The sequence below is a fragment of the Accipiter gentilis genome, chromosome 2, assembly GCF_929443795.1.
Source record: "Accipiter gentilis chromosome 2, bAccGen1.1, whole genome shotgun sequence".
NCBI lineage: Eukaryota > Metazoa > Chordata > Aves > Accipitriformes > Accipitridae > Astur > Astur gentilis.
Window position 1 is genome coordinate 30,733,439 of NC_064881.1, and position 12,054 is coordinate 30,745,492.

Genomic DNA, 12,054 nt, shown 5'->3' on the forward strand with positions numbered 1-12,054 from the left:
CAGCAGAGAAACAGGACACAGATAAAGAGATTGCAGTGCAAACCTAATGACACTTTTTGATCTGTCTGGCATACTAACAGGTATTTCCTCCCAGCACATAAAAAAGCTACATGGATAGTGTTGTGCAATTTGGTATACTACTTATATAGAACTTGTTTATTAAGCCTGAAGTGATTTGACAGGCTGCATAGAAACTGCACTAAACCCTACTTCATAATACTTCCACCCTAAGAATTATTTTGTTATCCTTTACTCCAAATTTTCTTGTAATATCTTCCACCGTTTTTTTTTTACATCACCACTCATCTTTTCCTTGACTTGTTGAAATTGATCAGTTTAAGATCACTTGTACTATCCTTCCATTAGCCTCACAGTTTAATAGGTAAATACTGTTTCAGCACAAAAACAAATCAAAGTGTCTTAATGAGGTGAATCATCCTACTTAAACTAATCACTTATCAAGAGGTATGGTTGCCATCTTATTGATGAGAACAATAAAAAAAGACCCAACCAAAACCAACCAAACAAAACCCAACAACAAACCAAAACCAACCACAAAAAAGCCCCCAAACAAACAAACAAATCAAGAAAATCCCTCTTTCCTTCTAATTTGCTGTACATTAAACAGCAACAAAAACATATTCCTGCTTTCCACTTCCAGCTAATCTCGCATAAATCACATCAGGTGTATATGTGCAAACACAAATACAACTTGTATGTTTGCTATAAAGCATTCTACAAAGTTATTTATTTGGCACTGATTTCCATTCTTGAGACATTAGCTTCATATATTACGTCCCCCTGCCACCCAAACAATTGCCTGGGGTTAAACATTACATTGTGCCTCATGAAACCAGACACCTATAGCTTGAGTTAGATTCATCTATTTATGCTGCCCATTTTAAGCAAAAGCAAATAATTCTATTAAATTCAGTGGGCCTCATTCTGCAGTAGTCTTCAGCCAAATAATGAGCACATCAGTATGTAAGTTAACTATGTAACAAATATGCATTTATACATATTTCAGTGTAACTTATAATTTTATTCTTCAAAACATTTGCAATTTTTTTTCTCTTTGTTACGTACTCCTTCACATGCTGCTTAAGTAAATTTAGACTTTTTACTTATGTTTCAAAATACTTAGGTTTTGACCATTGCCTTAAATCAAGCATTACTGAATTATACTCCAACAAATGTTCAAATAATAACTCACAAAATAAAAACCTGCTAATTGATCATGAGTTACAAAACAATTTTGCAGCAAGATGTGTACCGATTGCTGAACCCATGAAGAGTCATGACAAGTTCCCAGGATCACTCTTATTGAAGCAGCAGTTTCTCACGTAATCACATCACTCCAGTTTAGCTCCAAGGAACTGGTCCAAATGTATGTGGCACAGGAGGGAAAAAGCAAGAGACAAGCAGTAGAAAGGACAATTCACAGAAGGCTAATTTTAGAGTCCTCCAGGGAGGCTTAGCAAAGCACCAAAACCAGGCTTCTGCTTTGAATCTCCAACTATAGTCACCTTTTTCTCCACAAGCTACAGAGACTGCTTAGAGACACAAATACCCTTCTGCCCTTGTTTTAACCACAGAACTTGACACTTAAATGCCACTGATGATAGAACGTTCTCATGCGGTATGAGAAAACATTATATTATTAAAAGAAAAGGAAAGTAAATTAACAACATACTTTTCATGGTCCCATCTTCCTCTTCATCATCATCGCTATTTATTACCATGGTCCCCAAGTCTGATTCTAACATAGTACTGTTATGTTCAATCATTGTCTGAGCGCCTTCACTCATTGTGCTTGTGGCCCTCATGGTACCAGCGCTTTCTGAACTAGTCTTCACCATGGTGTGAGAGTCCAGCTCATCTTCATCCTATGGAGAAACATTTGCCAGAAAGCAGCAGATAATTTAAATAAACAAAGTTAAGAAGCAATCATTTAAATGCTTATTCATTAGTTTTATATCTTCCTATGACCTAGTTGTACTGCTAGACTTTCAGGTTTAAAACTTTAAAAGAAATTAAAAAATGAAAATTGTTCTATATAAAGGAAAAATAAAAACTTTCTTCTTTCTCACAGATGTATGGCAGGGTGGATATAACAGCAACGTGGCCCACATACCCACTTTGCATCAGTATCCAGTTTTGAATATCGCAGTGATTTTCATGACCCACTATACCTCCCTGGGTTCCATATCAGTACCACAATTTATAGAAAGTGATTTGGTTGTTTTGCAATAGACTGTCACCAAGGAGTTGTGCTGATCACCCTTAACTAAAGTATCATTCCCAGCATCTTACATTACACACAGCACCCAGATGACAGACTCCCATTCAATTTAGCTAGTAAACAATCCTCCAAAACAGTTTTGGAAGTCCACCTCATAAACAGAAAATCAACTTGGCTTATTTCAAGTATTCAGTTCTCTTTAAAAATCTCTGTCACAAGAGTGAGCAAAATTACTTGTTGATACTATGTAGAAAAATAGTGGTTAAGTATGTGCCCTACAGGTAAGCGGGTAGGTGAGCTAATATAATGAAGAGATACAGTAGCACTTTGAATCGGTGACAATAACGGGCCAGCAATGTGAAACAGAGAACTGATGACAATCCAGTTAATGAATTACAAAATTCATATGGAATACCTACATTTGAAAACATTTATGGGAAATCCCACTGCTTTCCAAAGTCTGATTTAGATTATACGTACGTACAACATCACAGCATTTCAGGAATAATGTATACACATTTTCTGTATCAGTAAAATCTATTACCGAAGGGGGGAGGGGGGGTTAAAAAATTCTCCTTGTGGATTACCTAAGAAATAATACCCATCACTGTGAAGTCATTCTATGTCAAATTTTTAAATTTTAAATACAAGACCCTACAAGGTATGGCACTTTCTGTTTCTCACTGAACTCATTCCTTTCCTTTCCTGTTATTCCCTGACACAGCAGACAATTTGCCTCTAGTATAGACATAAGTGCATGAGCTAGCTACACTGCCTGAGTGTCTGCTTCTCTAATGGTTGGTCTAAGCAGATAGAGCGACTTGTAGTTAGCAATAATACCAATACACCAGCTCCTGAAAACTATTCTATTACGTCTCAACTCAGAGGCACAAAAATAGATCTAATTTTGATTCAGAGTCTGGCTAATAGCATAACAATCTGAAACCAGGATACAGTCCTAAATCTGTGATTAAAATTTCAAATTGCAAATGTCAAAAGAATCATTATTTTCTGGATTATAATTTGCAAAAATATTAAAGTTCTTCATGTGCATTCTTTCTGGGTTTTTTAGTTGCATTCTAATACGCTACATTTAGTACCCTACTCTTAAAAAATTTGTGATATTATCCCAAAGATACAAATAGTTTACAGCTACAGTATTAGAGGACTGTGCCAGTAAATAGAGTATTTTGGTACTGCTCCTCCTGGTGGCAACTTTGATTTTCTTTACCTTGCCCCCCCCCCCCCCAATGTTCTTGCTAACCCCAGTGTTTTCTACGAGTTGTATTTTTCCCTTTCTAACAGGAGTACTCAGAAAGTAGAGTCCACAAGTGCCTTTTTGCATGGCATCTTAAAAGTGCCAGAACAATTAAGTTATTATTTCCAAATGCTCCTTTCAGTACTGCAATACAATCCAAAACTGACTCACAATGTACTGCTATTTCTCCTATTAAGCACCACAAATGTGGCATCTCTAACATACAGGCAGGCAAATCCCTGAGTTTAAAGCACAGTTACATTTGATTTACAGATTTACCTGACTAATATTAATATCCACTTGCAGTGCATACGGTCCTAAACTTAGTAAAACCCAAATCAGAAATGAAACACCTTCCTGAAGCTTAAAAGTTGTATTTTAGAAGTTAGTGAAAAGAAGTGATGGCTAAAAACATGAACAAGTATGAAATGGAGTCCTAAGTAACCATTTTCTTATCTTCTGCTTCATTAAAAAAAAATGATATTTTATTTCTTTAGTCAAATCAAGTATTTCAATTTGTTCTGAAGAATAGCATTTCATTTTCGAGTCTAAGAGTGTCAGAAGCCTTTATCTTACTATTGTCTCTAGGCAGAGAGAACACTTATCTTCTAGTACCTAGAAGACTAAAGATCACAAAAGCCCACCTCAGTACTAACAGAATAGTTGTCCTAAGAAGGGAAGTACATGACAATTTCAATCAATAGTGTTTTCCCTACGTCAGGAATGAGGTACTGAGAGAAAGCAGTATAAAACTTTTCCGGGGCCTGTGCATGCCCCAGAATGATTAATTTTGTGGTTTAAGTCAGATTGCTTCCAGAACTATATCATTCCAGTATTTCTCACAAATATGAGATTTAGCTAACACAGCAGTAGACTATACTGGATCCGAAAAAGTAACTTCATAAAAATATCCAGTATATCCAAGTTATGTAAGTGCACATTTAAATGAGATGAAAGCGATTCCTTTGTACAAATTCTGATTCATGCTTTACAGTTCATAAATATTGATGTAGAAATTTTGATCTGTTGTTAAAAAAGGTAAACTCACTGATTAAATAAAAACAAACACAATCTCAATTTTAACCAGGAAAAAAAAATAGAAGGTATTGAAGCTGAAGTGTCATGTTCTCATACTGTTTATGAAAACAGATCCAAGCATCAAGCAATAAAAACAGCTAACTCTGGAATTAAACTGTCTGCTGTTCTCTTGTGTACAAGTAATAAGCACCAAACTTGTATTTGACAGGAGTTTCTGATACACCACTGTACAGCAACAGAAAGAGCACACAAGCAAGTACTCTAATATCTCTTGAAATGCTACACAAATGACAATGAACTACAGAAACTCTGAACAACATTATAACGTAAAGCAAGTACAAGTGAAACATTGCCAATATGCTGCAACCCTATGGGACTAACTCTTTGGATCTTCTTAGGTACCAAAATAAGTTAGAAGATTAACAAAACCAACCCTTAAAGCATGAAATTGCAGTCATAGAGACTTGATTATCAGGACAGCAAATTTAAAAAGACGTCAGTGGAAACAACATGCAGGACTTCGTGATATGCCTGTAACATAAAAGATCTCATCATTACATGAGAAGTTTTGTCAGAAAAGATGGCCTTGCACATCATACCTGGGTCTTCATCATGATAGATGCAAATGAGCCGAGGCGATAATGATTAATGGATTTTTCTGTTGCATTTTTAACATAGGAAATTCATAGGAAAAAAGGGATGAAGACTGATAAAGAAAAAACCAAACGGGACAAGCAAATATGGCAGCTTGCTTTTAAAATCTCTTCAACTATGGTTTGTGCATGTAAGAAGAACACTAGAGGGCAGCAAAGACAGCTAACTAGGCTGCAATACATTAAAGGAAGATTTACATGCTGGCAAAATTTAGTATCCTGTAAAATAATTTCATTTACTATTAACACCTCATCATCACCTTTGAAAAACGTGGCTGTAGTCACAGCTATCTTTTTGTAAAAGCACAGTAGTAGCTACATAAACACATAATATAGTTTGGTCAAGAACAAGGATTTTCTAAAAGTTCCTAACATGTACAAAGCCCAACTACAACCAGAGTATATGCTTAATACTGAGCACACATTTAAGCTTAGACCCCTCAGCAAAACAGGTAAAAACTTAACTTTCAGCACACACTCATACCATTTCAAATTCAATAGACGTATGTCATGAAAGAGCGTTTAAGCTTGTTTTCTACCTCCTTCTTATTGATATACCTAGTAACGACAACTTGCTGCGCATCATTACCTCTCTATGTTTATCTTCGTATAATGGATTTCTGGCTCTAAATTGCTGTGGATTTTAACAATATGCTCTTAAAAAGCTGTTTATGCCCCTTGGGTAGCTAGCTATATTTCTTTTGACAAAGTAATCTTTATATATTTCTAACTTCAGGACATTTAAAGGACTGCCGTCAAATTTAATTAGCATTTATGTCAAGTGTTCTTTGGCTTAAAAGAAAAATGCTATGAGAACAGAAGGTTCTAACACTGTTTGTCATGCAAAGTTATATATATATATATATACACACACACACAGATACATAGATATATCATATACATACAAACACATGAAAGATGCATGAAAGTAAATATAAAAACCTTCAGAAAAATACAGTCCAGTGTACCAGATTTAAAATACAGAATAACTCAAATGATTCACTAGTTCTTTTAAAATCACTATACAAATATTGTAAAAGTATAAAGGAATATAATTAAAGCAATTATTTCTTAAGGTCTCAAAAGACAGATGCCAACTTCTCATAATTAATATATGATTAACCAAAGAAACTTTTGTATGAATGAATAAATAAGCCTACATATAGGAATAATTGATTATTGACAGTTGGCTAAGTTGTTGATAGTTTTCAACCACTAAGTGTCTAAGAAAAACAAAAATGGAGTACTGAAGTAGTAATTCCTTGTCTGAATATTCTAAAATAATTAAGCATTCCTCACATAACAGAGACATTAAAATGTAAAAGAAGACATACAGGAAGAGCTGCTTGTTAGCTCATTCCTTTAAAGATCCACAGAAATAAATATTTAGACATGTTTCCTGTGAGCTGCCAGGCAACGAGTTACTTTACATTCCCATAATACAGCTGCCCAGCCTCAGCATCCAATTCACATCACATTTCAAAAAATGCATGAGAGAAGAGATCGGTCATGTTTAGTAATGCCTAAACTAACATTTAAACTTTGATATTGGGATTAACCTTCTGTAGAATACACCACTTGCAATTTTTGCTTAATTAAAAAAATCTGTCCAATTACCTCAGCACCTATCAAAACATGTCAGTTTGTCAGAAGGCATTCTCATCACATGAGCAGCTCTCATAACAGGCATAAAATCAATTCAGAGCACACTGCTTGTAATGATATTATCTCTCTCTGGAATGATACAGACATGAAGACTGTATTCAACGTGGCCATTTATTTACAGCTGTATAATATGGGATTTTGAACAGCATAAAATATTTATACGATTGACAACTTCCCATACTATAAGAAGTTCACAGACAGTGGTAAAAATGAAAAATAAGAATGATTTTTAGAGATGTGACTCTTCCTCACTATAAGGAAAACAACCTGAATTGATCCTGAAAATTAAGTACCTAAGTGCGAAATCTTCGCATCTGATTAATTCTCAAAAACCACCGTCTCCTCTCCATTCCACTTTCAGTTATGCAAGTCACTTACAACCTGGGTGCCCATTACAATACATATAGTTTTAAGAGGGAATTAAAGCTATAAAAACTTATTCAAATGTAACTGTTAGTGTTAAATCTGGTTTCCTAACAAAATGAACATGGTAGTTAGAACATTTTACACCTTTCTTCTTGATGGGTCCCAGAACACGTACCAGTGAGTAATGAGCACAACTGCTCACGCTTTATGAAGGGAATTCTTGGGGGGGTTAGATCGGTAAATTCAAGCCCCCAATAGGTTAACTGAAACCATTCTTTTTTCAATAGTATATGGACTCAATTCACTGCCCATGAGAGACCTTTAACATTGATAGACTCTACTTAACACTAACATCAGTATTTGCTCTTGCTTTTAGGTGTTACTAAATAGGCTTTTCTCCAGGTTTGAGTCTGCCTTTGCACTTCTACAGTGAGGACTTCACAGTGATATCATTGGGAAAAATCCACTTTTAAGGTGTTATTTTCCAAAATTTATGTGCTAGGTGGCTACTACTTTCCAACTGAACAGTGACTCCAATTCCATATACAATCTGAAAACATTTCTAGATAGTAAAACACGAATATACACGACTTACTGTCACTACTACTACTACACAAGATAACATAGGGACTGTCATTGTCTCTTTCTAGAACTGCTGCCATCATTACACGTTAGCTTATCAAAACCTGTATTATGATTTAAACTGTATGTGTAGTCATGCAAACTACACACAAGCAGCCCTATATTTCTTCAGGGTTCTGTGAAGACTGGTACATAAGGAGGAGGAATATGCAATGGTTCTTTACCTTTATACTTGAATGATGGACTGCTGACTTCATCCACTACAGTACACCAAATTGGCACTTACAATATCTGTTTTCCCTTTCCAGATGGGAAAGAATAAGCACTCAGTTAGAAGTGTAAGAAGAACTGGTTTATTGCCTTTCTGGCAGTTCCCCAAACAAGTTCCAAATTAAATGAAAGTCATAACCTTTGAGCTTATTTTGAAATTAAGCATTATTTTAAATTGAAGTGGAGGATTTTGAGGGATTTGTTGTTTGGTTGGTTTTTTAAATGACAAACACAAATACTCCAATGCTTTCATTTTATTCTTCTGGGTTTTATCCTGGTTTCCTTTAATAACTTGTGTGTCCATTCATCAATCTCTGCCTAGCATGCTTTGAAAACTAAAATCTGTGCTGTCCAGAATTTCACTTAATTCAGGTCTCAATCACACCTACGTGTTGCTCAGGAGTCTTCCAGCATGCAGTACATAAATAACATGCATTCAGGAAACAAGGTACAGAAAACTTCTCTGATTAAATAAAAAATAGTAACAGTTTGCCCTGCTGTTCCCTAGTTTGGCTGGTTTTGTGCTTTTAACTGATCAGAACCATTAGTGACTGCAACTGGACAAGATGCTGCTGTCATCTCTCAAATGAATCTGGAATTTCTTACAATGATGTACTGCACTGAAACTCAGTTGCAAGACATGGAAGTCTGTATTACAACCAAGAAATTATTAAAACCAGTTCGGAACAAGATTAGTTCTGCACTGTGACAACACGAAAGCTATTCATAGGTCACTACCAAACATGGAGTTTTGACAAACTGTATTTGTCAACAAGGAAAGCCCTCCTCTTCACCTCACCATTAGTATTCTCCATTTCATTCACTTGTACCCTCATTTTTTCTATTAAAGCTAAGTATTTCCAAACTTTTTTCATTCAAGGCTTACCAAGCAATACGAAATTATTAAAGGCATATATTTACTGATAGCAAAAGTCATACTTACTACCAAATATCACATTAACAGTTTTAACAAAAGTAGAACTTTCATCCTAATTACAAACCTTAACATAGATTATTCTTTAGAATCACAAAAACATATGAAAACTTAAGGAATTAAAACATCTCAACAGCATTAAAAAAAACATAAACAAAAATCTTTTTAAAAATAGGAACAAAAATCCCTTTTTATACTTCATCTTTAATATAACAGCAAACTTTTTCAAAAGTTTAACTATTTAATATAAACCTTACAGCAAAAATACCTGGACATCCTCTTGTCCATTACAAGATATTTTTGCAGTAGTAAATTCATGGTGGCTTATAGTCTTCCTTTGATAAAGCTGATGGAGCTAAAGCGGAAAAGGCACAAAACCTCTCCAGAATAATCTCCAGGAGTAATCCATGATCAGGATAAAAAATACGAAATTATCACACTGACAAGTGCAACTTCCCACTTTGCCAGCAGCACCAGCTAGTACTTCCCTTTTGTTTACTCCACTTACAGGAGGCATATCTTCTTCTTACCTTTGCACATGGTCTTTCTCTACATTTGGAACTTCCCCCAAGCTCAAAGAGATCTATTCCTTCTTCCTACTGAAGTTTGTAAGAATGACACAAACTATTTTTTAAAAATATCCATTTTCTCTGCCATGAGCAAAGCTGGCCTTTGCTGGAGAACTACAGATAAACTCTCAACCACCTTACCATGGCATTGCAAACATGATCTGAACTACCATCACTTTAAAAGCACACATAGATCTGTAGCAAATATAAGACAGGCTGACTTACCTTAGCCCACAACGAACTTGACTACAGACTATTTGTGTAGCCTAGTCTACTACAGGATCTCTCTCACAGCGAACAAAACAGACATGTGATTGTAAGGATTAACCTTTCTGTGTTTTCCCCAAAGAAAAAGTTACAACAACGTGTTAAACAGAGTTAGAATTTGTAGTTCAAGCAGTTACCACCCCTTAGCAATATGCAATACCCATCCATTTGAACTCTTAAACTTGTCATCTTATGCTCTAAAATATTAAGGGATAGCTTGCATTAATCTCTTCTGTGCTTTGTATTCAGCATACCTTCAGTGTCACTTTTAAGTCCACCCTTCACAAAGTTTACTTTGCATTAAAATAGACCCACAGAGGCAGCCAGTTATCTTGCTGAGGAAGCAAACTTCTTAGCTCAAAAACGCAGCAACCACAAGGGCTTATGTAATTATGTCCAAATGCAATATATTATGCACTCAATATCCAGGATCTCTCTAACATCCCCTGCAAACATAATCTGCTATTATTTATTAGTTTTAGTTAATCAATTACAGTCTGTAAGTCAGCATTACATAGAAAACTAAAAAGGAGTACAAGACATCAAATTACTAAGGATGATACAACTATTTCAAAAAGAACTTCAATAATTAACTCTGCGGATACCATACAGCATAATGTGCATGTTCAATCTATTTTACTATTTTCTTTAAATAATTCTGAAGTCTTCTACAAGTACGGCAGTACAAAGGGCTTGCGTTAACAAACATATCTTCTTTTCAAAGTGTCCATATTGCTGAAGTTTTTATCCAGACTCTCTCATCCTTCTTGCATATTTATCATCTTAAAGTCTCATCTAGTGATCCCGCCACTCGAGGTAATACAACTACAAAGGTTCATTTTCCAACTTATCCCCTTCTGTCTTTCATTACACTGAAGTCCCCTTTCATGGCCTTTTCCTATTCTTCATCCGTAGATGATCACTTCATTCCGTACTGAGAAGTCAGCTCTGCCTCAAATTGGCATCTTCTATTACTCGCCTGTTACATTATCAAACCCCTTTATTCTTTTCTCAGGTCTCCTACTGCCAGCAGGACTGCCTCTAGCCCTCTGCAAGACTGTCATTATTGTCCTTTAAAAGTCCTCTACATCATGATCCTGAAAAAAAAATTGAGCAAGATAGGCTAATGCCAACCTTCATGCTGACTAATCTTCTATCTCCTCTGCCTGTGCCTCTCTGTCATCTACTCTGACCTTCTGCTTTATAGTTAAGAGCAATTTCTTCAAGGGGAGGCTGACTTCTGCTTCTGGGTTTGTTGATGTTCATGCACTGGTATATGATTACAGCTCCTCAAATTCTGTTAAGTGTAAGTAAAAAATTACAGACTTACCACTTCCATAGACTACAACTGCTCTTATTTTTAAGAGCAATGCAATCTTGCAGCAAAGGCGGCAAATGGTATCCCGGGCTGCATTAGGAGCAGTGTTGCCAGCAGGTCAAGGGAGGTGATCCTTCCCCGCTGCTCAGCACTGATGAGGCCACACGTGGAGTGCTGGGTCCACTTCTGGGCTCCCCAGTACAGGAGAGACATGGGCATATCAGAGAGAGTCCAACAAAGGGCCAAAGATGATCAAGGGACTGAAGCATCACTCCTCTGAGGAGAGGCTGGGAGAGCTAGGACTGTTCAGCCTGGAGAAGGGAAGGCTCACGGGGGACCTCGTCAATCTGTACAAGTATCTGAAGGGAAGGTGCAAAGACGACAGAGCCAGACTCTTTTCAGTGGTGCCCAGTGACAGGACCAGAGGCAATGGGCACACACTGAAACACAGGAGGTTCCCTTTGAACATCAGGAAACACTTTTTTACTCTGAGGGTGACCGAGTGTTGGTGCAAGCTGCCCAGAAAGGTTGTGGGGTTTACCTCCTTGGAGATACTCAAAATCTGTCTGGACACAATCCTAGGCAACCAGGTCTAGGTGGCTCTGTTTGAGTAGGGGGGTTAGACCAGATGACCTCCAGGGTTCCCTTCCAACCTCAGCTATTCTGTGATTCTGCTCTCAGCCCTGCTAACCAAAGATACTTCTGTTATTTTCAGATTTGAGGCACCTATCTTTTACAGCTAGTGACAAGCAGAGTCTTGCTGTCTTTTTAACTCATCACCTATTCCCTGACTGCACCACAAAAAGTCAAGGCAAAACTCCCATCTACTGCAATGGTAACACAATAACAGATTTCTGCCCCAGTCCTGGATTTGAGGTTCCTTTATACTGAA

The 12,054-nt window shown here is 36.5% G+C and overlaps 1 protein-coding gene across 1 annotated transcript in view; it reads right to left on the reverse strand.

The window, feature by feature from the left end:
• Positions 1–12,054, reverse strand: part of STK3 (serine/threonine kinase 3) — a 146,411-nt gene that overhangs the window by 59,664 nt on the left and 74,693 nt on the right. The window contains exon 9 of the mRNA XM_049823883.1: positions 1,694–1,886. Within this exon, the coding sequence (XP_049679840.1) occupies positions 1,694–1,886 (193 nt within the window). The remainder of the gene's footprint in view (positions 1–1,693; positions 1,887–12,054) is intronic.